At 40.9% G+C, this 27,686-nt stretch overlaps 1 protein-coding gene across 1 annotated transcript in view; it reads left to right on the top strand.

The window, feature by feature from the left end:
- Window positions 1-27,686, top strand: part of SLC6A3 (solute carrier family 6 member 3) — a 201,397-nt gene that overhangs the window by 160,851 nt on the left and 12,860 nt on the right. Inside the window, exons 9-10 of the mRNA XM_040433971.1 lie at window positions 18,774-18,902; window positions 25,459-25,558. Of these exons, the coding sequence (XP_040289905.1) occupies window positions 18,774-18,902; window positions 25,459-25,558 (229 nt within the window). The remainder of the gene's footprint in view (window positions 1-18,773; window positions 18,903-25,458; window positions 25,559-27,686) is intronic.

Raw genomic sequence — 27,686 nt, 5'->3', positions numbered from 1 at the left:
ACAACTAGTTATTTTCAGAATGGCAAATTTGGGAATGCTTTTTCAACCCAGAACAAAAAGTCTGCTTTAACGGTCACTACAAATAACTTGACCAGCTAAAACTGTGCAGATTTGGTTGAATAGAGATGTGAGACCTGTTTTTTTTTGCGCTGTGTGACAGTTATAGCTTTAATCACAGAATGACACTTCTATCAGCACGCTAGCGTGTGTCTTAGGTTTTTCTGAATGATACTATCAATAACTTTAATGGAAGATTTTCTTTTTGGGATAGATTTCAAGTAGGCCTGAAATACCACAAACTAGTTATTTTCAGAATGGCAAATTTGGGAATGCTTTTTCAACCCAGAACAAAAAGTCTGCTTTGACGGTCACTACAAATAACTTGACCAGCTAAAACTGTGCAGATTTGGTTGAATAGAGATGTGAGACCAGTTTTTTTTTGCGCTGTGTGACAGTTATAGCTTTAATCACAGAATGACACTTCTATCAGCACGCTAGCGTGTGTCTTAGGTTTTTCTGAATGATACTATCAATAACTTTAATGGAAGATTTTCTTTTTGGGATAGATTTCAAGTAGGCCTGAAATACCACAAACTAGTTATTTTCAGAATGGCAAATTTGGGAATGCTTTTTCAACCCAGAACAAAAAGTCTGTTTTGACGGTCACTACAAATAACTTGACCAGCTAAAACTGTGCAGATTTGGTTGAATAGAGATGTGAGACCTGTTTTTTTTTGCGCTGTGTGACAGTTATAGGTTTAATCACAGAATGACACTTCTATCAGCACGCTAGCGTGTGTCTTAGGTTTTTCTGAATGATACTATCAATAACTTTAATGGAAGATTTTCTTTTTGGGATAGATTTCAAGTAGGCCTGAAATACCACAAACTAGTTATTTTCAGAATGGCAAATTTGGGAATGCTTTTTCAACCCAGAACAAAAAGTCTGCTTTGACGGTCACTACAAATAACTTGACCAGCTAAAACTGTGCAGATTTGGTTGAATAGAGATGTGAGACCTGTTTTTTTTTGCGCTGTGTGACAGTTATAGCTTTAATCACAGAATGACACTTCTATCAGCACGCTAGCGTGTGTCTTAGGTTTTTCTGAATGATACTATCAATAACTTTAATGGAAGATTTTCTTTTTGGGATAGATTTCAAGTAGGCCTGAAATACCACAAACTAGTTATTTTCAGAATGGCAAATTTGGGAATGCTTTTTCAACCCAGAACAAAAAGTCTGCTTTGACGTCACTACAAATAACTTGACCAGCTAAAACTGTGCAGATTTGGTTGAATAGAGATGTGAGACCTGTTTTTTTTTGCGCTGTGTGACAGTTATAGCTTTAATCACAGAATGACACTTCTATCAGCACGCTAGCGTGTGTCTTAGGTTTTTCTGAATGATACTATCAATAACTTTAATGGAAGATTTTCTTTTTGGGATAGATTTCAAGTAGGCCTGAAATACCACAAACTAGTTATTTTCAGAATGGCAAATTTGGGAATGCTTTTTCAACCCAGAACAAAAAGTCTGCTTTGACGGTCACTACAAATAACTTGACCAGCTAAAACTGTGCAGATTTGGTTGAATAGAGATGTGAGACCTGTTTTTTTTTGCGCTGTGTGACAGTTATAGCTTTAATCACAGAATGACACTTCTATCAGCACGCTAGCGTGTGTCTTAGGTTTTTCTGAATGATACTATCAATAACTTTAATGGAAGATTTTCTTTTTGGGATAGATTTCAAGTAGGCCTGAAATACCACAAACTAGTTATTTTCAGAATGGCAAATTTGGGAATGCTTTTTCAACCCAGAACAAAAAGTCTGCTTTGACGGTCACTACAAATAACTTGACCAGCTAAAACTGTGCAGATTTGGTTGAATAGAGATGTGAGACCTGTTTTTTTTTTGCGCTGTGTGACAGTTATAGGTTTAATCACAGAATGACACTTCTATCAGCACGCTAGCGTGTGTCTTAGGTTTTTCTGAATGATACTATCAATAACTTTAATGGAAGATTTTCTTTTTGGGATAGATTTCAAGTAGGCCTGAAATACCACAAACTAGTTATTTTCAGAATGGCAAATTTGGGAATGCTTTTTCAACCCAGAACAAAAAGTCTGCTTTGACGGTCACTACAAATAACTTGACCAGCTAAAACTGTGCAGATTTGGTTGAATAGAGATGTGAGACCTGTTTTTTTTTGCGCTGTGTGACAGTTATAGCTTTAATCACAGAATGACACTTCTAACAGCACGCTAGCGTGTGTCTTAGGTTTTTCTGAATGATACTATCAATAACTTTAATGGAAGATTTTCTTTTTGGGATAGATTTCAAGTAGGCCTGAAATACCACAAACTAGTTATTTTCAGAATGGCAAATTTGGGAATGCTTTTTCAACCCAGAACAAAAAGTCTGCTTTGACGGTCACTACAAATAACTTGACCAGCTAAAACTGTGCAGATTTGGTTGAATAGAGATGTGAGACCTGTTTTTTTTTGCGCTGTGTGACAGTTATAGCTTTAATCACAGAATGACACTTCTATCAGCACGCTAGCGTGTGTCTTAGGTTTTTCTGAATGATACTATCAATAACTTTAATGGAAGATTTTCTTTTTGGGATAGATTTCAAGTAGGCCTGAAATACCACAAACTAGTTATTTTCAGAATGGCAAATTTGGGAATGCTTTTTCAACCCAGAACAAAAAGTCTGCTTTGACGGTCACTACAAATAACTTGACCAGCTAAAACTGTGCAGATTTGGTTGAATAGAGATGTGAGACCTGTTTTTTTTTGCGCTGTGTGACAGTTATAGCTTTAATCACAGACTGACACTTCTATCAGCACGCTAGCGTGTGTCTTAGGTTTTTCTGAATGATACTATCAATAACTTTAATGGAAGATTTTCTTTTTGGGATAGATTTCAAGTAGGCCTGAAATACCACAAACTAGTTATTTTCAGAATGGCAAATTTGGGAATGCTTTTTCAACCCAGAACAAAAAGTCTGCTTTGACGGTCACTACAAATAACTTGACCAGCTAAAACTGTGCAGATTTGGTTGAATAGAGATGTGAGACCTGTTTTTTTTTGCGCTGTGTGACAGTTATAGCTTTCATCACAGAATGACACTTCTATCAGCACGCTAGCGTGTGTCTTAGGTTTTTCTGAATGATACTATCAATAACTTTAATGGAAGATTTTCTTTTTGGGATAGATTTCAAGTAGGCCTGAAATACCACAAACTAGTTATTTTCAGAATGGCAAATTTGGGAATGCTTTTTCAACCCAGAACAAAAAGTCTGCTTTGACGGTCACTACAAATAACTTGACCAGCTAAAACTGTGCAGATTTGGTTGAATAGAGATGTGAGACCTGTTTTTTTTTGCGCTGTGTGACAGTTATAGCTTTAATCACAGAATGACACTTCTATCAGCACGCTAGCGTGTGTCTTAGGTTTTTCTGAATGATACTATCAATAACTTTAATGGAAGATTTTCTTTTTGGGATAGATTTCAAGTAGGCCTGAAATACCACAAACTAGTTATTTTCAGAATGGCAAATTTGGGAATGCTTTTTCAACCCAGAACAAAAAGTCTGCTTTGACGGTCACTACAAATAACTTGACCAGCTAAAACTGTGCAGATTTGGTTGAATAGAGATGTGAGACCTGTTTTTTTTTGCGCTGTGTGACAGTTATAGCTTTAATCACAGAATGACACTTCTATCAGCACGCTAGCGTGTGTCTTAGGTTTTTCTGAATGATACTATCAATAACTTTAATGGAAGATTTTCTTTTTGGGATAGATTTCAAGTAGGCCTGAAATACCACAAACTAGTTATTTTCAGAATGGCAAATTTGGGAATGCTTTTTCAACCCAGAACAAAAAGTCTGCTTTGACGGTCACTACAAATAACTTGACCAGCTAAAACTGTGCAGATTTGGTTGAATAGAGATGTGAGACCTGTTTTTTTTTGCGCTGTGTGACAGTTATAGGTTTAATCACAGAATGACACTTCTATCAGCACGCTAGCGTGTGTCTTAGGTTTTTCTGAATGATACTATCAATAACTTTAATGGAAGATTTTCTTTTTGGGATAGATTTCAAGTAGGCCTGAAATACCACAAACTAGTTATTTTCAGAATGGCAAATTTGGGAATGCTTTTTCAACCCAGAACAAAAAGTCTGCTTTGACGGTCACTACAAATAACTTGACCAGCTAAAACTGTGCAGATTTGGTTGAATAGAGATGTGAGACCTGTTTTTTTTTGCGCTGTGTGACAGTTATAGCTTTAATCACAGAATGACACTTCTATCAGCACGCTAGCGTGTGTCTTAGGTTTTTCTGAATGATACTATCAATAACTTTAATGGAAGATTTTCTTTTTGGGATAGATTTCAAGTAGGCCTGAAATACCACAAACTAGTTATTTTCAGAATGGCAAATTTGGGAATGCTTTTTCAACCCAGAACAAAAAGTCTGCTTTGACGGTCACTACTAATAACTTGACCAGCTAAAACTGTGCAGATTTGGTTGAATAGAGATGTGAGACCTGTTTTTTTTTGCGCTGTGTGACAGTTATAGCTTTAATCACAGAATGACACTTCTATCAGCACGCTAGCGTGTGTCTTAGGTTTTTCTGAATGATACTATCAATAACTTTAATGGAAGATTTTCTTTTTGGGATAGATTTCAAGTAGGCCTGAAATACCACAAACTAGTTATTTTCAGAATGGCAAATTTGGGAATGCTTTTTCAACCCAGAACAAAAAGTCTGCTTTGACGGTCACTACAAATAACTTGACCAGCTAAAACTGTGCAGATTTGGTTGAATAGAGATGTGAGACCTGTTTTTTTTTGCGCTGTGTGACAGTTATAGCTTTAATCACAGAATGACACTTCTATCAGCACGCTAGCGTGTGTCTTAGGTTTTTCTGAATGATACTATCAATAACTTTAATGGAAGATTTTCTTTTTGGGATAGATTTCAAGTAGGCCTGAAATACCACAAACTAGTTATTTTCAGAATGGCAAATTTGGGAATGCTTTTTCAACCCAGAACAAAAAGTCTGCTTTGACGGTCACTACAAATAACTTGACCAGCTAAAACTGTGCAGATTTGGTTGAATAGAGATGTGAGACCTGTTTTTTTTTGCGCTGTGTGACAGTTATAGCTTTAATCACAGAATGACACTTCTATCAGCACGCTAGCGTGTGTCTTAGGTTTTTCTGAATGATACTATCAATAACTTTAATGGAAGATTTTCTTTTTGGGATAGATTTCAAGTAGGCCTGAAATATCACAAACTAGTTATTTTCAGAATGGCAAATTTGGGAATGCTTTTTCAACCCAGAACAAAAAGTCTGCTTTGACGGTCACTACAAATAACTTGACCTGCTAAAACTGTGCAGATTTGGTTGAATAGAGATGTGAGACCTGTTTTTTTTTGCGCTGTGTGACAGTTATAGCTTTAATCACAGAATGACACTTCTATCAGCACGCTAGCGTGTGTCTTAGGTTTTTCTGAATGATACTATCAATAACTTTAATGGAAGATTTTCTTTTTGGGATAGATTTCAAGTAGGCCTGAAATACCACAAACTAGTTATTTTCAGAATGGCAAATTTGGGAATGCTTTTTCAACCCAGAACAAAAAGTCTGTTTTGACGGTTACTACAAATAACTTGACCAGCTAAAACTGTGCAGATTTGGTTGAATAGAGATGTGAGACCTGTTTTTTTTTGCGCTGTGTGACAGTTATAGGTTTAATCACAGAATGACACTTCTATCAGCACGCTAGCGTGTGTCTTAGGTTTTTCTGAATGATACTATCAATAACTTCAATGGAAGATTTTCTTTTTGGGATAGATTTCAAGTAGGCCTGAAATACCACAAACTAGTTATTTTCAGAATGGCAAATTTGGGAATGCTTTTTCAACCCAGAACAAAAAGTCTGCTTTGACGGTCACTACAAATAACTTGACCAGCTAAAACTGTGCAGATTTGGTTGAATAGAGATGTGAGACCAGTTTTTTTTTGCGCTGTGTGACAGTTATAGCTTTAATCACAGAATGACACTTCTATCAGCACGCTAGCGTGTGTCTTAGGTTTTTCTGAATGATACTATCAATAACTTTAATGGAAGATTTTCTTTTTGGGATAGATTTCAAGTAGGCCTGAAATACCACAAACTAGTTATTTTCAGAATGGCAAATTTGGGAATGCTTTATCAACCCAGAACAAAAAGTCTGTTTTGACGGTCACTACAAATAACTTGACCAGCTAAAACTGTGCAGATTTGGTTGAATAGAGATGTGAGACCTGTTTTTTTTTGCGCTGTGTGACAGTTATAGGTTTAATCACAGAATGACACTTCTAACAGCACGCTAGCGTGTGTCTTAGGTTTTTCTGAATGATACTATCAATAACTTTAATGGAAGATTTTCTTTTTGGGATAGATTTCAAGTAGGCCTGAAATACCACAAACTAGTTATTTTCAGAATGGCAAATTTGGGAATGCTTTTTCAACCCAGAACAAAAAGTCTGCTTTGACGGTCACTACAAATAACTTGACCAGCTAAAACTGTGCAGATTTGGTTGAATAGAGATGTGAGACCTGTTTTTTTTTGCGCTATGTGACAGTTATAGCTTTAATCACAGAATGACACTTCTAACAGCACGCTAGCGTGTGTCTTAGGTTTTTCTGAATGATACCATCAATAACTTTAATGGAAGATTTTCTTTTTGGGATAGATTTCAAGTAGGCCTGAAATACCACAAACTAGTTATTTTCAGAATGGCAAATTTGGGAATGCTTTTTCAACCCAGAACAAAAAGTCTGCTTTGACGGTCACTACAAATAACTTGACCAGCTAAAACAGTGCAGATTTGGTTGAATAGAGATGTGAGACCTGTTTTTTTTTGCGCTGTGTGACAGTTATAGCTTTAATCACAGACTGACACTTCTATCAGCACGCTAGCGTGTGTCTTAGGTTTTTCTGAATGATACTATCAATAACTTTAATGGAAGATTTTCTTTTTGGGATAGATTTCAAGTACGCCTGAAATACCACAAACTAGTTATTTTCAGAATGGCAAATTTGGGAATGCTTTTTCAACCCAGAACAAAAAGTCTGCTTTAACGGTCACTACTAATAACTTGACCAGCTAAAACTGTGCAGATTTGGTTGAATAGAGATGTGAGACCTGTTTTTTTTTGCGCTGTGTGACAGTTATAGCTTTAATCACAGAATGACACTTCTATCAGCACGCTAGCGTGTGTCTTAGGTTTTTCTGAATGATACTATCAATAACTTTAATGGAAGATTTTCTTTTTGGGATAGATTTCAAGTAGGCCTGAAATACCACAAACTAGTTATTTTCAGAATGGCAAATTTGGGAATGCTTTTTCAACCCAGAACAAAAAGTCTGCTTTGACGGTCACTACAAATAACTTGACCAGCTAAAACTGTGCAGATTTGGTTGAATAGAGATGTGAGACCTGTTTTTTTTTGCGCTGTGTGACAGTTATAGGTTTAATCACAGAATGACACTTCTATCAGCATGCTAGCGTGTGTCTTAGGTTTTTCTGAATGATACTATCAATAACTTTAATGGAAGATTTTCTTTTTGGGATAGATTTCAAGTAGGCCTGAAATACCACAAACTAGTTATTTTCAGAATGGCAAATTTGGGAATGGTTTTTCAACCCAGAACAAAAAGTCTGCTTTGACGGTCACTACAAATAACTTGACCAGCTAAAACTGTGCAGATTTGGTTGAATAGAAATGTCAGGTCTATTTTTTAGGCGCTGGGTGACAGGCTCAACTTGCCCCTGATGTAATATATGGCCAAAAAATAACCAGACTGTTGATGGTTAAATGCACTTGGGTGACACAGGCTCAGCCTGCAGCTGATGTAGTATATGGCCAAAAAATAATCAGACTGTTGATGGTTAAATGCACTTGGGTGAAACAGGCTCAGCCTGCAGCTGATGTAGTATATGGCCAAAAAATAACCAGACTGTTGATGGTTAAATGCACTTCGGTGACACAGGCTCAGCCTGCAGCTGATGTAGGATATAGCACAAAATAACCACACTATCGATGGTTAAATACACTTGGTGATAGCTCGTGCTAGCGCACCACTAGTCACAAAATGGCCGCCGATCACCCCAGAAAAAAAGTGATCTAAAAATGCTCTGGGCAGCCTCAAAAAAGTGAGCAAGTCAATAATAGCACTTCAATGATCCACAGCTGCAGATCGATCACAGAATGAAGTCTTTTGGAGGAGTTAATCTGCCTAATCTCGCCCTAACGTCGCAGCTGCAACCTCTCCCTATACTGATCATAGCAGAGTGACGTGCGGCGCTACGTGACTCCAGCTTAAATAGAGGCTGGGTCACATGGTGCACTGGCCAATCACAGCCATGCCAATAGTAGGCAAGGCTGTGATGGCCTCTTGGGGCAAGTAGTATGACGCTTGTTGATTGGCTGCTTTGCAGCCTTTCAAAAAGCGCCAAGAAAGCGCCGAACACCGAACCCGAACCCGGACTTTTACGAAAATGTTCGTGTTCGGGTCCGTGTCACGGACACCTAAAAATTCGGTACGAACCCGAACTATACAGTTCGGGTTCGCTCATCCCTAGTCCCGTAACAGAGAATCTGGCCTTATGTCAGCGCAGAATCTGTATTCATGTCATAGCAGAGAATCAGGCTTCACGTCACCCACCACTGGAACAGGCCACTGTCACACATTTAGGCCCAGGCACCCAGGCAGAGGAGAGAGGTCCCGTAACAGAGAATCTGGCCTTATGTCAGCGCAGAATCTGTATTCATGTCATAGCAGAGAATCAGGCTTCACGTCACCCACCACTGGAACAGGCCACTGTCACATATTTAGGCCCAGGCACCCAGGCAGAGGAGAGAGGTCGCGTAACAGAGAATCTGGCTTCATGTCAGCACAGAATAAGTCTTCATGTCATAGCAGAGAATCAGGCTTCACGTCACCCACCACTGGAACAGGCCACTGTCACACATTTAGGCCCCGGCACCCAGACAGAGGAGAGGTTCATTCAACTTTGGGTTGCCCCGTAATATAATGGTAAAATGAAATTAAAAATAGTATTGAATGAGGAAGTGCCCTGGAGTAGAATAATATATTGTTAAGGGGAGGTAGTTAATATCTAATCTGCACAAGGGATGGACAGGTCCTGTGGGATCCATGCCTGGTTCATTTTTATGAACGTCAGCTTGTCCACATTGGCTGTAGACAGGCGGCTGCGTTTGTCTGTAATGACACCCCCTGCCGTGCTGAATACACGTTCAGACAAAACGCTGGCCGCCGGGCAGGCCAGCACCTCCAAGGCATAAAAGGCTAGCTCTGGCCACGTGGACAATTTGGAGACCCAGAAGTTGAATGGGGCCGAACCATCAGTCAGTACGTGGAGGGGTGTGCACAGGTACTGTTCCACCATGTTAGTGAAATGTTGCCTCCTGCTAACACGTTCCGTATCAGGTGGTGGTGCAGTTAGCTGTGGCGTGGTGACAAAACTTTTCCACATCTCTGCCATGCTAACCCTGCCCTCAGAGGAGCTAGCCGTGACACAGCTGCGTTGGCGACCTCTTGCTCCTCCTCTGCCTTCGCCTTGGGCTTCCACTGGTTCCCCTGTGACATTTGGGAATGCTCTCAGTAGCGCGTCTACCAACGTGCGCTTGTACTCGCGCATCTTCCTATCACGCTCCAGTGTAGGAAGTAAGGTGGGCACATTGTCTTTGTTCCGGGGATCCAGCAGGGTGGCAACCCAGTATTCCGCACACGTTAAAATGTGGGCAACTCTGCTGTCGTTGCGCAGGCACTGCAGCATGTAGTCGCTCATGTGTGCCAGGCTGCCCAGAGGTAAGGACAAGCTGTCCTCTGTGGGAGGCGTAACGTCATCGTCCTGTGTTTCCCCCCAGCCACGCACCAGTGATGGGCCCGAGCTGCTTTGGGTGCCACCCCGCTGTGAACATGCTTCATCCTCCTCCTCCTCCACCTCCTCCTCATCCTCGTCCTCCTCGTCCTCCAGTAGTGGGCCCTGTCTGGCCACATTTGTACCTGGCCTCTGGTGTTGCAAAAAACCTCCCTCTGAGTCACTTTGAAGAGACTGGCCTGAAAGTGCTAAAAATGACCCCTCTTCCTCCTCTTCCTCCTGGGCCACCTCCTCTTCCATCATCGCCCTAAGTGTTTTCTCAAGGAGACATAGAAGTGGTATTGTAACGCTGATAACGGCATCATCGCCACTGGCCATGTTGGTGGAGTACTCGAAACAGCGCAACAGGGCACACAGGTCTCGCATGGAGGGCCAGTCATTGGTGGTGAAGTATGTCTGATCCGCAGTGCGACTGACGCGTGCGTGCTGCAGCTGAAACTCCACTATGGCCTGCTGCTGCTCGCACAGTCTGTCCAGCATATGCAAGGTGGAGTTCCACCTGGTGGGTACGTTGCATATGAGGCGGTGAGCGGGAAGGCCGAAGTTACGCTGTAGCGCAGACAGGCGAGCAGCGGCAGGGTGTGAACGCCGGAAGCGCGAACAGACGGCCCGCACTTTATGCAGCAGCTCTGACATGTCGGGGTAGTTGCGAATGAACTTCTGCACCACCAAATTCAGCACATGCGCCAGGCAAGGGATGTGCGTCAAACCGGCTAGTCCCAGAGCTGCAACGAGATTTCGCCCATTATCGCACACCACCAGGCCGGGCTTGAGGCTCACCGACAGCAACCACTCGTCGGTCTGTTGTTCTATACCCCGCCACAACTCCTGTGCGGTGTGGGGCCTGTCCCCCAAACATATGAGTTTCAGAATGGCCTGCTGACGTTTACTCCGTGCTGTGCTGAAGTTGGTGGTGAAGGTGTGTGGCTGACTGGATGAGCAGGTGGAAGAAGAGGAGGAGGAAGCTGAGTAGGAGGAGGAGGAGACAGGAGGCAAAGAATGTTGTCCTGCGATCCTTGGCGGCGGAAGGACGTGCGCCAAACAGCTCTCCACCTGGGGCCCAGCCGCCACTACATTTACCCAGTGTGCAGTTAGGGAGATATAGCGTCCCTGGCCGTGCTTACTGGTCCACGTATCTGTGGTTAGGTGGACCTTGCCACAGATGGCGTTGCGCAGTGCACACTTGATTTTATCGGACACTTGTTTGTGCAGGGAAGGCACGGCTCTCTTGGAGAAGTAGTGGCGGCTGGGAACAATATACTGTGGGACAGCAAGTGACATGAGCTGTTTGAAGCTGTGTGTGTCCACCAGCCTAAATGACAGAATTTCATAGGCCAGTAGCATTCAGGGCCAGGGATCGAGGGTGGCTAGGTGGGAATTTACTCTTTCTCTCAAATGTTTGTGAGATGGAGAGCTGAACGCTGCCGTGTGACATGGTTGAGATGCTTGGTGACGCAGGTGGTGGTGTTGGTGGTACATTCCATGTTTGCTGGGCGGCAGGTGCCAATGTTCCTCCAGATGCGGAGGAAGAGGCCGAGGCGGCGGCAGCAGCAGAAGAGGCCGAGGCAGCAGCAGCAGAAGAGGTAGCAGGGGGAGCCTGAGTGACTTCTTTGTTTTTAAGGTGTTTACTCCACTGCAGTTCATGCTTTGCATGCAGGTGCCTGGTCATGCAGGTTGTGCTAAGGTTCAGAACGTTAATGCCTCGCTTCAGGCTCTGATGGCACAGCGTGCAAACCACTCGGGTCTTGTCGTCAGCACATTGTTTGAAGAAGTGCCATGCCAGGGAACTCCTTGAAGCTGCCTTTGGGGTGCTCGGTCCCAGATGGCGGCGGTCAGTAGCAGGCGGAGTCTCTTGGTGGCGGGTGTTCTGATTTTGCCCACTGCTCCCTCTTTTGCTACGCTGTTTGCTCGGTCTCACCACTGCCTCTTCCTCCGAACTGTGAAAGTCAGTGGCACGACCTTCATTCCATGTGGGGTCTAGGACCTCATCGTCCCCTGCATCGTCTTCCACCCAGTCTTGACCCCTGACCTCCTGTTCAGTCTGCACACTGCGGAAAGACGCGGCAGTTGGCACCTGTGTTTCGTCATCATCAGAGACGTGCTGAGGTGGTATTCCCATGTCCTCATCATCAGGAAACATAAGTGGTTGTGCGTTAGTGCATTCTATCTCTTCCACCCCTGGGGAAGGGCTAGGTGGATGCCCTTGGGAAACCCTGGCAGCAGAGTCTTCAAACAGCATAAGAGACTGCTGCATAACTTGAGGCTCAGACAGTTTCCCTGATATGCATGCGGGTGATGTGACAGACCGATGGGCTTGGTTTTCATGCGCCATCTGTGCGCTTTCTGCAGAAGACTGGGTGGGAGATAATGTGAACGTGCTGGATCCACTGTCGGCCACCCAATTGACTAATGCCTGCACCTGCTCAGGCCTTACCATCCTTAGAACGGCATTGGGCCCCACCAAATATCGCTGTAAATTCTGCTGGCTACTGGGACCTGAGGTAGTTGGTTCACTAGAACGTGTGGCTGTGGCAGAACGGCCACGTCCTCTCCCAGCACCAGAGGGTCCACTAACACCACCACGACCATGTCCACGTCCGCGTCCCTTATTAGATGTTTTCCTCATTGTTCCCGTTCACCACAATTTTGAGAATGGCAAATTTGGGAATGGTTTTTCAACCCAGAAAAAAAAGTGTGCTTTTACGGTCACTACAAATAACTTGACCAGCTAAAACAGTACAGATTTGGTTAAATAGAGATGTGAGGCCTGTTTTTTTTTGCGCTGTGTGACAGGTATAGGTTTAATCACAGAATCTGATTTCTATCAGCACGCTAGCGTGTGTCTTAGGTTTTTCTGAATGACACCATCACTAGCTTCAATGTAAGATATTCTTTTTGGGATAGATTTCAAGTAGGCCTCAAATACCAGAAACTAGTTATTTTGAGAATGGCAAATTTGGGAATGGTTTTTCAACCCAGAAAAAAAAGTGTGCTTTTACGGTCACTACAAATAACTTGACCAGCTAAAACAGTACAGATTTGGTTAAATAGAGATGTGAGGCCTGTTTTTTTTTGCGCTGTGTGACAGGTATAGGTTTAATCACAGAATCAGACTTCTATCTGCACGCTAGCGTGTGTCTTAGGTTTTTCTGAATGACACTATCACTAGCTTCAATGTAAGATATTCTTTTTGGGATAGATTTCAAGTAGGCCTCAAATACCAGAAACTAGTTATTTTGAGAAGGGCAAATTTGTGAATGGTTTTTCAACCCAGAAAAAAAAGTGTGCTTTTACGGTCACTACAAATAACTTGACCGGCTAAAACAGTACAGATTTGGTTAAATAGAGATGTGAGGCCTGTTTTTTTTTGCGCTGTGTGACAGGTATAGGTTTAATCACAGAATCAGACTTCTATCTGCACGCTAGCGTGTGTCTTAGGTTTTTCTGAATGACACTATCACTAGCTTCAATGTAAGATATTCTTTTTGGGATAGATTTCAAGTAGGCCTCAAATACCAGAAACTAGTTATTTTGAGAATGGCAAATTTGGGAATGGTTTTTCAACCCAGAAAAAAAAGTGTGCTTTTACGGTCACTACAAATAACTTGACCAGCTAAAACAGTACAGATTTGGTAAAATAGAGATGTGAGGCCTGTTTTTTTTTGCGCTGTGTGACAGGTATAGGTTTAATCACAAAATCAGACTTCTATCAGCACGCTAGCGTGTGTCTTAGGTTTTTCTGAATGACACTATCACTAGCTTCAATGTAAGATATTCTTTTTGGGATAGATTTCAAGTAGGCCTCAAATACCAGAAACTAGTTATTTTGAGAATGGCAAATTTGGGAATGGTTTTTCAACCCAGAAAAAAAAGTGTGCTTTTACGGTCACTACAAATAACTTGACCAGCTAAAACAGTACAGATTTGGTTAAATAGAGATGTGAGGCTTTTTTTTTTTTTGCGCTGTGTGACAGCTATAGGTTTAATCACAGAATCAGACTTCTATCAGCACGCTAGCGTGTGTCTTAGGTTTTTCTGAATGACACTATCACAAGCTTCAATGTAAGATATTCTTTTTGGGATAGATTTCAAGTAGGCCTCAAATACCAGAAACTAGTTATTTTGAGAATGGCAAATTTGGGAATGGTTTTTCAACCCAGAAAAAAAGTGTGCTTTTACGGTCACTACAAATAACTTGACCAGCTAAAACAGTACAGATTTGGTTAAATAGAGATGTGAGGCCTGTTTTTTTTTTGCGCTGTGTGACAGGTATAGGTTTAATCACAGAATCAGACTTCTATCTGCACGCTAGCGTGTGTCTTAGGTTTTTCTGAATGACACTATCACTAGCTTCAATGTAAGATATTCTTTTTGGGATAGATTTCAAGTAGGCCTCAAATACCAGAAACTAGTTATTTTGAGAATGGCAAATTTGGGAATGGTTTTTCAACCCAGAAAAAAAAGTGTGCTTTTACGGTCACTACAAATAACTTGACCAGCTAAAACAGTACAGATTTGGTAAAATAGAGATGTGAGGCCTGTTTTTTTTTGCGCTGTGTGACAGGTATAGGTTTAATCACAAAATCAGACTTCTATCAGCACGCTAGCGTGTGTCTTAGGTTTTTCTGAATGACACTATCACTAGCTTCAATGTAAGATATTCTTTTTGGGATAGATTTCAAGTAGGCCTCAAATACCAGAAACTAGTTATTTTGAGAATGGCAAATTTGGGAATGGTTTTTCAACCCAGAAAAAAAAGTGTGCTTTTACGGTCACTACAAATAACTTGACCAGCTAAAACAGTACAGATTTGGTTAAATAGAGATGTGAGGCTTTTTTTTTTTTTGCGCTGTGTGACAGCTATAGGTTTAATCACAGAATCAGACTTCTATCAGCACGCTAGCGTGTGTCTTAGGTTTTTCTGAATGACACTATAACTAGCTTCAATGTAAGATATTCTTTTTGGGATAGATTTCAAGTAGTCCTCAAATACCAGAAACTAGTTATTTTGAGAATGGCAAATGTGGGAATGGTTTTTCAACCCAGGAAAAAAGTGTGCTTTTACGGTCACTACAAATAACTTGACCAGCTAAAACAGTACAGATTTGGTTAAATAGAGATGTGAGGCCTGTTTTTTTTTTGCGCTGTGTGACAGGTATAGGTTTAATCACAGAATCAGACTTCTATCTGCACGCTAGCGTGTGTCTTAGGTTTTTCTGAATGACACTATCACTAGCTTCAATGTAAGATATTCTTTTTGGGATAGATTTCAAGTAGGCCTCAAATACCAGAAACTAGTTATTTTGAGAATGGCAAATTTGGGAATGGTTTTTCAACCCAGAAAAAAAAGTGTGCTTTTACGGTCACTACAAATAACTTGACCAGCTAAAACAGTACAGATTTGGTAAAATAGAGATGTGAGGCCTGTTTTTTTTTGCGCTGTGTGACAGGTATAGGTTTAATCACAAAATCAGACTTCTATCAGCACGCTAGCGTGTGTCTTAGGTTTTTCTGAATGACACTATCACTAGCTTCAATGTAAGATATTCTTTTTGGGATAGATTTCAAGTAGGCCTCAAATACCAGAAACTAGTTATTTTGAGAATGGCAAATTTGGGAATGGTTTTTCAACCCAGAAAAAAAAGTGTGCTTTTACGGTCACTACAAATAACTTGACCAGCTAAAACAGTACAGATTTGGTTAAATAGAGATGTGAGGCTTTTTTTTTTTTTGCGCTGTGTGACAGGTATAGGTTTAATCACAGAATCAGATTTCTATCAGCACGCTAGCGTGTGTCTTAGGTTTTTCTGAATGACACTATCACAAGCTTCAATGTAAGATATTCTTTTTGGGATAGATTTCAAGTAGGCCTCAAATACCAGAAACTAGTTATTTTGAGAATGGCAAATTTGGGAATGGTTTTTCAACCCAGAAAAAAAGTGTGCTTTTACGGTCACTACAAATAACTTGACCAGCTAAAACAGTACAGATTTGGTTAAATAGAGATGTGAGGCCTGTTTTTTTTTTGCGCTGTGTGACAGGTATAGGTTTAATCACAGAATCAGACTTCTATCTGCACGCTAGCGTGTGTCTTAGGTTTTTCTGAATGACACTATCACTAGCTTCAATGTAAGATATTCTTTTTGGGATAGATTTCAAGTAGGCCTCAAATACCAGAAACTAGTTATTTTGAGAATGGCAAATTTGGGAATGGTTTTTCAACCCAGAAAAAAAAGTGTGCTTTTACGGTCACTACAAATAACTTGACCAGCTAAAACAGTACAGATTTGGTTAAATAGAGATGTGAGGCCTGTTTTTTTTTGCGCTGTGTGACAGGTATAGGTTTAATCGCAGAATCAGACTTCTATCAGCACGCTAGCGTGTGTCTTAGGTTTTTCTGAATGACACTATCACTAGCTTCAATGTAAGATATTCTTTTTGGGATAGATTTCAAGTAGGCCTCAAATACCAGAAACTAGTTATTTTGAGAATGGCAAATTTGGGAATGGTTTTTCAACCCAGAAAAAAAAGTGTGCTTTTTCGGTCACTACAAATAACTTGACCAACTAAAACAGTACAGATTTGGTTAAATAGAGATGTGAGGCCTGTTTTTTTTTGCGCTGTGTGACAGGTATAGGTTTAATCGCAGAATCAGACTTCTATCAGCACGCTAGCGTGTGTCTTAGGTTTTTCTGAATGACACTATCACTAGCTTCAATGTAAGATATTATTTTTGGGATAGATTTCAAGTAGGCCTTAAAAACCAGAAACTAGTTATTTTGAGAATGGCAAATTTGGGAATGGTTTTTCAACCCAGAAAAAAAAGTGTGCTTTTACGGTCACTACAAATAACTTGACCAGCTAAAACAGTACAGATTTTGTTGAATAGAAATGTCAGGTCTATTTTTTAGGCGCTGGGTGACAGGCTCAACTTGCCCCTGATGTAATATATGGCCAAAAAATAACCACACTGTTGATGGTTAAATGCACTTGGGTGACACAGGCTCAGCCTGCACCAGATGTAGTATATGGCCAAAAAATAATCAGACTGTCGATGGTTAAATGCACTTCGGTGACACAGGCTCAGCCTGCAGCTGATGTAGTATATGGCCAAAAAATAACCAGACTGTTGATGGTTAAATGCACTTCGGTGACACAGGCTCAGCCTGCAGCTGATGTAGGATATAGCACAAAATAACCACACTATCGATGGTTAAATACACTTGGTGATAGCTTGTGCTGGCGCACCACAAGTCACAAAATGGCCGCCGATCACCCCAGAAAAAAAGTGATCTAAAAACGCTCTGGGCAGCCTCAAAAAAGTGAGCAAGTCAATAATAGCACTTCAATGATCCACAGCTGCAGATCGATCACAGAATGAAGTCTTTTGGAGGAGTTAATCTGCCTAATCTCGCCCTAACGTCGCAGCTGCAACCTCTCCCTATACTGATCATAGCAGAGTGACGTGCGGCGCTACGTGACTTCAGCTTAAATAGAGGCTGGGTCACATGCTGCACTGGCCAATCACAGCCATGCCAATAGTAGGCATGGCTGTGATGGCCTCTTGGGGCAAGTAGTATGACGCTTGTTGATTGGCTGCTTTGCAGCCTTTCAAAAAGCGCCAAGAAAGCGCCGAACACCGAACCCGAACCCGGACTTTTACGAAAATGTTCGTGTTCGGGTCCGTGTCACGGACACCCCAAAATTCGGTACGAACCCGAACTATACAGTTCGGGTTCGCTCATCCCTATTGCAAACATGTCCTGCTTTATCACTGATCAGATTGACATAATTTACTTATTTGGGATAATAAGCCATATCTATGTTATCCCTGCTGATTGGCTGAGGCTGACTACAAGACATTTTATGGGCAAGCTTGCTAACTAGGGCTCCACCCAGGGTCATGTGATCCTTCATCTTCATCTTCCCTGCCCTGCTGTGCTCATTAAAGTACTGCCATAAGTAAAATGGAGGATGCCATTTTGAGCAATTTGAAATCGAATCACAAAAACTTCAGCTTTGTTTGCAAGACCAATTTTTGGGAAATTATAAAATAAATATATTGCTAACTCCATTTGACATACAAATGTTTCAATTTCAAAAATTATTTCATGTTTGATGCAGTTTGGGCCCTAAAATGCCTATATTCACTTGATTTGTATGCTAAAGTGTAAAAGAAAAACCATTCAAGCGTATAAACCTGCATGATAAAGTGGATTTTTTACACATCCATAATGGGAAATGAACACTGGCATTCCGTTATGTGGCAGATTGGACCCTAGGACTCAGATGCAACTACATGCTCTGTACCCCTTACCCCCCACCTGTAGTTACCCAATAGTTACGCAAAGGCTTACCTATAATTCATGTTGTTATTCCCAACAAAAAGGCACAATGTTCTTGCACTTCAATTAGCCCGTCAACCTCTATGGCTGCTATGGCTATGGTTATGCCTATGGTTACAACTCTGTTACTCAGACCCAGTGGCGATAGCTTTTTCATATTGGCATCGCTCTCAGGTTCATGCTTTCCATACTTTATGCTGTCCTGTGCTGTATTTAGTGCCATGACTGAATGAGAAGGACTTTATGATACCACACAGTAAGAGTGCATATTCTTATTAAGAAATGTAAGGTGGCAAAACTTTTAGGGTCACCACATGAGCTAACAAAAATTGTCATGCTAGATAATTGCTGGTATCCTAAAGGAGGTTATAAATGTAAATATATATAGTGACTGTAGCATTTCTGTATATTGATCATTTAACTAACCTCAGTTTCTTTGGTGTATTTCAGATGGGAGGAATGGAATCAGTAATAACAGGGCTCCTTGATGAATTCAAGATCCTACATAGACATCGAAAGCTTTTTACACTTTTTATCGTCCTTTTTACATTCTTCATATGCCTCTCCTGTGTAACCAATGTATGTAATTTTCATGCCTGGAGATTCTTACCGTAGTTTGTAGATACTCTACCAGAAATGTACAAAATCATCCCTCTCTTTCAAATCATACTGCAGTGATGTAGGTCTTTCAAGTATGAAGCATCTAGGTTGTACTATTGTTTGAATACTCCTGTTATCTTGAAAATTTGACATTGCAGAAATGTCAGCCTGGTGGACTCCTGTGATAGGAATACTAACCCATTAATGAGTAGACAGAGAGGTGGGGGGGGGGGGGGGTATCTTGGATTTTTTTTTCTAAAGTATCAGTAAACAACCATACATTACCGGAAAAAAAAAAAATTGTATTTCTGTAATGTAAGCGTTTATTTACGAAGGCAAATCTGGCATTGTTCACTTTGAAGAACACAATTTGACTTGTCCTAATCCAATTTGGCCCATAAAGGGGTTGTCCAGGATTAGCAACTAGAAGAATTATCAAAATAGTCCATGGGATGTGTCTGTTATTGCAGTTTTTACTTTTGGATGAGCTGATATATCCAGTGAAGTTTTATCTTCTGGATGAACTGATATGACATGCAGTCAAAGGACAAGAGTTAAAAACTAAAAAAGGACTTCCGGTTCCGGCGCCAGCATGGTGAGACGCAGCTAACCTCGGCTCCGTGCAGTCAAAACCTCAAGAGGCTAAATCCCCCCTACAGACTGGACAAAGTTTGGGACAATCGACATCGCTCGTGCAGCGAGAGTATATGGATCGATATATCCTAAATATGGGGGCGAAAAACAAATCTAAAGGTATAAAAAAACCTTTGAAAACCGCAGCGCGGGAATGTGAAGGGGAGGAGGAAGTAGCGCCCATGCCTGTACAGCAGGAGATAACGACAGACCGCTCAGAGTCAGATGAGGTGGATCTCGATGGAGATGAAACAGGCATCGATTATGTAAAGTTGGCGATAGAAGTGGCTAATAGAATATTACCTGACCTGCAGGAATCACTTGCTAACACAGTGGGGCATACACTCCAGTCTCTACAAGCCACTGTAGTGGAACATGGGTCGAGGCTAGATAATGCAGAGACTCGCATACAAATTCTGGAGGAGTCTTGTTCCGACCTACGCACGCTGCTGGAGAAGGCAGAAAGAGAAACGGCGTATATTAAAATGAAAGTGGACGATCTGGAAAATCGCTCACGGAGGAGCAACCTCCGTATTGTGGGATTAAAAGAAGCTATACCAGCCCAAGATCTGATTACAATATGTGAGCAAGAGATACCATTGGCATTGGGTCTTGAAAATGCATGCAAAGTAGAAAGGGCACACCGTATAGGCCCTGATCTGAGACCAGGCAATGATCGTAACTTAAAAGCCGCTTCAAATCTACAGCAAAGACCGAGACCAGTAATAGTGAAATATCTGGACTTTACTGACAAGACTGCCATATTGCGACAATATAAAAGGCAGGGATCTACACTGGAGGTTCGCGGCATGAAAGTGCTAATTTTTGGAGACTACTCCATGGAGGTGCAAAAAAAGAGGAGGGAATTCTCGGGTATCTGCTCGAAACTTTATGAGAGACATACTAGGTTTGCGCTCTTGTACCCAGCACTACTCAAAATTTTTCACTCAGATGGTTCAACATCTACTTATACATCAGCAGAGGAGTCAAGAAATCAATTGGGCCTGCAACACGTACCGTTAAGGCCTCCAGGCAGATACCGACCACCAGAGAAGCCAGCTACATCGATGGAGACTGGAAAAGAAACAGCTGCGTCACGCATGGACATAAGCGGGGAGCCGCGAAAATGGCCTGAGCGCTGATGGTGGTAAATGTGCAAGAAAAGGATATGTTTAGTATGATATAATAGGACATTTAGTATAAATAAGTTCAATATAAAAATCAGGGATTGACTGACCATGTTGGAAAAAGGTGAAGTCAATAGAGGAAATGAGGAGAAATATGTTAATGTATATTGGTACAAGAGTTAGTGGGAATATATTTCTAGGCAGGTTGCCATGGAAACTGTTTGGGGCGGGAAGGGAATGTTTACTTGTTTTTCTGTTTGTCTGGATGCATGCCCAAGTACTTAGGCCACATCTTTTCCATGCGAGGATAATATAATGAGAATTATATCGTGGAATGTGAAGGGACTTCGTTCCCCTGCCAAAAGAAACATGATTCTGAAGCACCTGCAAAAGTGTAGAGCAGACATTGCACTACTTCAGGAAACTCATTTGGGCGCAGAGGATTTTTTTCGCATGGAGAAGATGTGGGTAGGGAAAGCAATGGGTTCCAAATCAGTGAACCGCAAAGGTGGGACATTAATACTGTTGCACAAGAAATTGCAGGCTGACATATTGACACATGTGACAGATGAAGAGGGCAGATGGCAATTTATGACTATGAAACTAAATATAGGAGAAATAGGGTTAATTAATATATATGGCCCAAATGGAGAGAATAAGAAGTTCTTTGAGGAGATAGGCACGCGATTAACCGCTTTACAACAGCGTAATCTTATAGTGGGTGGAGACATGAACACAGTGATGGAAGGAAGAGAGGATCGCAGACCGTTTAGGTTAAAGAAAAAGACGGTGTTGGGGAGAGAAATAGTGTTGGAATGTTTGATGCGAGACCATGACCTCATGGATCCTTGGAGAGAAGCCAATCCTGAAGGGAGAGAATATACTTTTTACTCGGCTCCTAATGATTCATGGTCTCGTATCGACTATCTATTGGTGTCGAATACCATGCTTTATAAGATAGAAAATCCGAAGATTCTTGATATGGTCATATCAGATCATGCCCCAATACAGTTAGATCTTAAAGAGCAAACACAAAAAGGATCTGATTACATATGGAGGTTCCCGGCCTTCCTGGGAGAAAAAGATAGCTTCAGAGATCTATTACGGGGGTGGCACATGGAATTTCAGGAAGATAATGCCCAACATAGGGATGATCCAACTTTATTATGGGATACGGAGAAGGTAGTACTTCGGGGTAGAATAATGACATATGTGCATGCTCTAAAAGCAAAAACAAAAAAAAAGTTGGGGGAAGTGACTAATAGCCTTAGAAAGACTTATTCTGAATTTCTTCAGTGCCCGTCTGAACAAGCTAAATTAAAATGGTACACAGCAAAAAAAAACTTTGAGATGTGGTACACTAGATGGGAGGTGATGTATAGTTCACAGAAAGAATCTAAATTATTTAAGTTTGGCAATAAATCTGGGAAGCTACTGGCGAGAATATCTAAGGGCCCAAGGAGTCAGATGAATTGTCCGACGTTGTTAGATGGGCAGGGCAAAAGTCAGAATAAACCTGAAAAAGTTTTGGAAATCTTTAGACAGTACTATATGAAATTGTATTCAGCAGGGTCTGATGCCCAACCATCCCTAATACAGTATCTAGAAAAAGCGACCATACCAAAACTCCAGGACAGTCAGCTCCATGAACTTAATAAGCCAATATCAGTAGAAGAAGTATCCAGAACAATCAAAAATTTGCCGTTTGGGAAAGCACCGGGCCCAGACGGTTATACTGGGGAATTTTATAAATTATTAAAGGATGATATAGCTGAAATGCTTACAGATAGTTTTAATAGAGTTTTGGAAGGAAAAGTCACAAAACTGACTAATAACACAGCATATATACGTCTCTTACCGAAACCGGGAAAAGATTTGCTGCTGCCTTCTTCCTACAGGCCCATATCTTTAATTAACGTAGATCACAAATTATTTTCCAAAATAATGGCTGATAGATTGGCTGTTGAATTACCAAACTTAATTGGATCATCTCAGGTGGGGTTTGTGAAAGGCAGATCTGCAGTGTTCAATATGAGAAGGGTGCTGACTGTTCTGGATTATGTTACTAGAGGGCCGCAATTGAGTCAGCCGCCTGCATTACTAACAATAGATGCCGAAAAGGCGTTCGATAATGTGAATTGGGGATGGTTGGCGCAAGTATTAGATACAATGAACATAAAAGGAGCTTTCCGAACTTATATAACAACCCTATACACAGACCCCAAAGCGCAAATAGTGCTGCCAGGTTTTCTTTCTCAATCATTCCCATTATTAAAGGGAACAAGGCAGGGATGTCCCCTGTCACCATTGTTATTTAACATAGCAATAGAACCACTAGCTAGATACCTGGAAAACTCAGGAGTCTTTGAAGGTATAAAAATAGGGTCAAGAGAGGTAAAGATGTCACTTTTCGCTGACGACATAATTCTATTCATGGCAAATCCCTCTAGAGATATTCACCAAGTATTTAAAGTAATTGAGGATTTTGGGAAGAACTCAGGTTTCAAAGCCAACATTGATAAGTGTGAACTCCTATACATAGGCAACACAACATCAAAAAACTGTTCAAAAATGCAAAACTGCCCAGTAATTATAGCAAAAAAACATATAAAATACCTAGGTATCAAAATTGGACCCTCACCTCATTCTTTATATAATCTAAATTATATACCATTGATAAAACAGATTAAACAAGAACTGGAGAAATGGCAGTCACTGCCATTGTCACTGCTAGGAAGATGCCATCTGATAAAAATGATTAGTGTCCCCAAACTATTTTACCCAATGCAAACATTACCCATCTTAATTAGGCATAGGGATATACAAGACTTAAACAAAGCTTTCTCACAATTTATATGGTCCAAAAAGAAAGCGAGGATAGCCCTACGGAAATTATATTTACCAATAGAAAAGGGAGGGGTTCGTTTTCCAGATATTAGAAATTATAATTTGGCCAGTCTCTTCAGACATTGTAGAGATTGGTTGGCAAAGACATCCTATTACTCGAATATATTACTAGAAAAGGAATTAGCCCAGGGATGGGATTTGGGTGCACTCATGCATTCACATTTAGCTTCCAGGACAGTCGATATTAAAACCTCTATAATATTGAGAGATACTATCATGGCTTGGAAAGAAGTGAGAAAAATACACAGCTTATCCTTTAAAGCCTCTAAATACATGTATCTATGGTCCCATCCAGAATTTGAAGCAGGATACAGTAATAAATTATTTCAGCAGTGGAAACAAAAAGGAATAACAACTCTACAGCATCTGTTGCATGACCAAGAACAAAGGTACCTCACGCTACCAGAGCTAAGGGATAAATATGGTCTCATTGGAAGGCAAGAATTACAATTTTACCAAATAATACACTTCTGCAAATCCAGATTAAAACAAGTGGCCTCAGAATGTAAAATAAATGGCTTTGATTCCCTACTCAAACAATTAGGAAGTAAATGGTCATTGTCTGACATATATAAACAACTTAGGGATAGCGAAAATGATAAAACAGCTGCAACAATTGGCGGAGGATGGGGTAAACTATTAATAAACCAGGGGTGGAGAGAAAGGATAGTGATGGGGTGGATTAGGACAAGGAAGGCAGTAGTATGTGAGAAATGGAGGGAAACCCAGCTGAAACTAATACATAGGGCAATATACGCCTTCAACATAAAAAACACGAGGAATAATGAGAACTGGATAAATGAATGCCCAAAATGTAATCTCCAAAAAGCAGACTTGGATCATGGGATGTGGCTTTGCCCTAAGACACGACAATACTGGGAATGGCTGCTGTCTTGGATCAAAGACACTTGGCATATTGAGTTGCCATGTGAGCCAGAAGTTGTTTTATTCCATGTTTTTCCAGACACAGTTCAGACACCTAATTTGGTAGATGGGGTATTACTAGTGGCATTAAAGTGTTTATTGCAAAGATGGTTAGATCCACAAATTCCCACAAGTAAGGAGTTCTATAGCCAAATGCGACACTTCATGTTAATGGATCAATTAGATGCAGAATCAAATAAAAACAAAAACTCAAAGTCCTTTTTGAATAAATGGGCAAAATTTATTGCAAATCATTTGTCAGCGGAGGATACACAAGATCTCATGAGTAACTTTAAACACACTGAGTGGTATTTGCAGAGGGATATTAGAGGTACACTGGGTAAACTGAAAGTCTCATAAGTATGTAATTTTTGGCATATCTCGCTAGACTTAAAGTGGAGATAGTATTAGTATAAGGGAGGAGGTGCATCCAGACGAGTTGAAGGGAGGGGGGAGGGAGGGAGGGAAGGGGTTATGTATGTTTATATATTTCAAAGTTTATAAAGTGATTTTTATTTCTCTGGACATTATTAGGTACTCAACCTCATGCGTCATATATTGTCACCGTATGTGAATAAGGTGAAAAGTATGTATATGCTATATGGAGAAATGTTATTTTATTTTATTTTGTATACTCGAAATATGTGAAAAGAAATAAAAAGGTTTTGGAAAAAAAAAAAACTAAAAAAACTTAATCTATTTTGGAGGACTTGGTAGAGAAAGGCTAATTTATCACAAGTATTTCGATGTTGGCATCCACCTTGTAATGTGGACTACCAAAATGACAGTTACCAATTAACTATCATCACCATTCAGTTGAACCATGTGCTTTAATGTTCTACAGGAAGCATAAGCCTATCTGTGTTAGATCTATGAAGATTTATATAGTGTATCATGTAAGCCTCTGTAACAGTAACTACCATTTTCTCTTTCTTTTTTTATAGGGTGGAATTTATGTTTTTACTCTGCTTGATCATTTTGCAGCAGGTACCTCAATTTTATTTGGAGTACTCATTGAAGCTATTGGAATTGCATGGTTTTATGGTAAGAACTCATCAAGTTTTTCATATTCAGTATGCACAGTGTATTAGGATAGGTTCAGAAGTTTTTTGTCTTTCTGTTCCAGTCTAGGATCAGAAAACAAAAAAAGAAACAAACCAAAAAAAATTACGGACACCATCCCCATTAACTACAGTGGGGTCTGTTGGACTTCCATTAATGGAGGCTGTCATTCTGCTAGACAAAACAGTGCTGAATGCTGTGATATTTTATCCTGCAATTTTGCTATACTCTAACAACTGAGGCCCCTAAAATAATCTTCTCTGCAGATATAAACCTAGCCTTGCCTTGGTTCATTGAACACAGTGTATGTTGATTTCTTCTTATCTAAATAGGTTCAAAGTACAATGCTAATCAATTTCATAATATATCTTTATATTCACTATGATACAGATCTCAAAATTGTCTGCTCCCTTATTACAGCCATTGAGTTAAAGGATTATTCCCATCTTAAAGGGGTATTCCCATCACATACAATGAGGGTATATCGCTATGGCCCCATTGTCTGATAGGTACAGGTCCCACCTCTGGGACCCACACCTACAAGGAGACTGGAGAGGGGGGAGAGCTGTGGCTGGAGGACCCCGGGTTTCCCAGGGTCCGTCCACCAGCAAGCGCTGCTCCCTGCTGCTCACATACAAGTGAAAGGGAGTGCACTGCGCACGCGCTGCCCCTCCTCTCATTCATTTCTATGGGGCAGACAAAAATAGATGAGCCAGCGCGCGCCTATTTTCGGCGGCCCCATTGAAATTAATGTACGGCGGCTGCGCATGAGCAGTGCGCCCTCCATTAATTTCCCCGCTCCGTTTTCGTTGTAGGTGCGGATCCCAGAGGTAGGACCCGCACCTATGAGACAATGGGGGCATATCCTAGCGATATTCCCCCATTGTATGTGATGGCAAAACCCCTTTAAGCCTCATTTACACATCAGTGTTTTTGTCAGTGATTTCCATCTGTGATTTTGAGCCAAAACCAGGATTAGGGCCTCTACAGAGATAAGGTATAAGGGAAAGACACACCTGGGTTTGTCTCACAATCACTGATGGAAATCACTGACCAAAATACTGACGTGTGAATGAGACATTACACATTTATAGCATATCCACGGGATATTCACACTTCTGGGTGCATAGGGCCCACAAATAAAATTCATTTTGGGGGTCCACTATAAAGCTACATGCGAATACTACATGTAGCAAGACCCTACAATATGATTATGGGGCCCATGCAGTGACTTTGAGAGGGCAGGTCCCTGGGGTAAGAGGACATGGGAAAGAGGACATGGCTAGCCTGACTCTATACAGGGAGTGCAGAATTATTAGGCAAGTTGTATTTTTGAGGATTAATTTTATTATTGAACAACAACCATGTTCTCAATGAACCCAAAAAACTCATTAATATCAAAGCTGAATATTTTTGGAAGTAGTTTTTAGTTTGTTTTTAGTTTTAGCTATTTTAGGGGGATATCTGTGTGTGCAGGTGACTATTACTGTGCATAATTATTAGGCAACTTAACAAAAAACAAATATATACCCATTTCAATTATTTATTTTTACCAGTGAAACCAATATAACATCTCAACATTCACAAATATACATTTCTGACATTCAAAAACAAAACAAAAACTAATCAGTGACCAATATAGCCACCTTTCTTTGCAAGGACACTCAAAAGCCTGCCATCCATGGATTCTGTCAGTGTTTTGATCTGTTCACCATCAACATTGCGTGCAGCAGCAACCACAGCCTCCCAGACACTGTTCAGAGAGGTGTACTGTTTTCCCTCCTTGTAAATCTCACATTTGATGATGGACCACAGGTTCTCAATGGGGTTCAGATCAGGTGAACAAGGAGGCCATGTCATTAGATTTTCTTTTTTTATACCCTTTCTTGCCAGCCACGCTGTGGAGTACTTGGACGCGTGTGATGGAGCATTGTCCTGCATGAAAATCATGTTTTTCTTGAAGGATGCAGACTTCTTCCTGTACCACTGCTTGAAGAAGGTGTCTTCCAGAAACTGGCAGTAGGACTGGGAGTTGAGCTTGACTCCATCCTCAACCCGAAAAGGCCCCACAAGCTCATCTTTGATGATACCAGCCCAAACCAGTACTCCA

This window comes from Bufo bufo, chromosome 5 (genome assembly GCF_905171765.1).
Source record: "Bufo bufo chromosome 5, aBufBuf1.1, whole genome shotgun sequence".
NCBI classification, from domain to species: Eukaryota; Metazoa; Chordata; class Amphibia; order Anura; family Bufonidae; genus Bufo; species Bufo bufo.
Note: the sequence above shows the minus strand (reverse complement) of the source record. Positions and strands in the feature narration are given on the sequence as shown.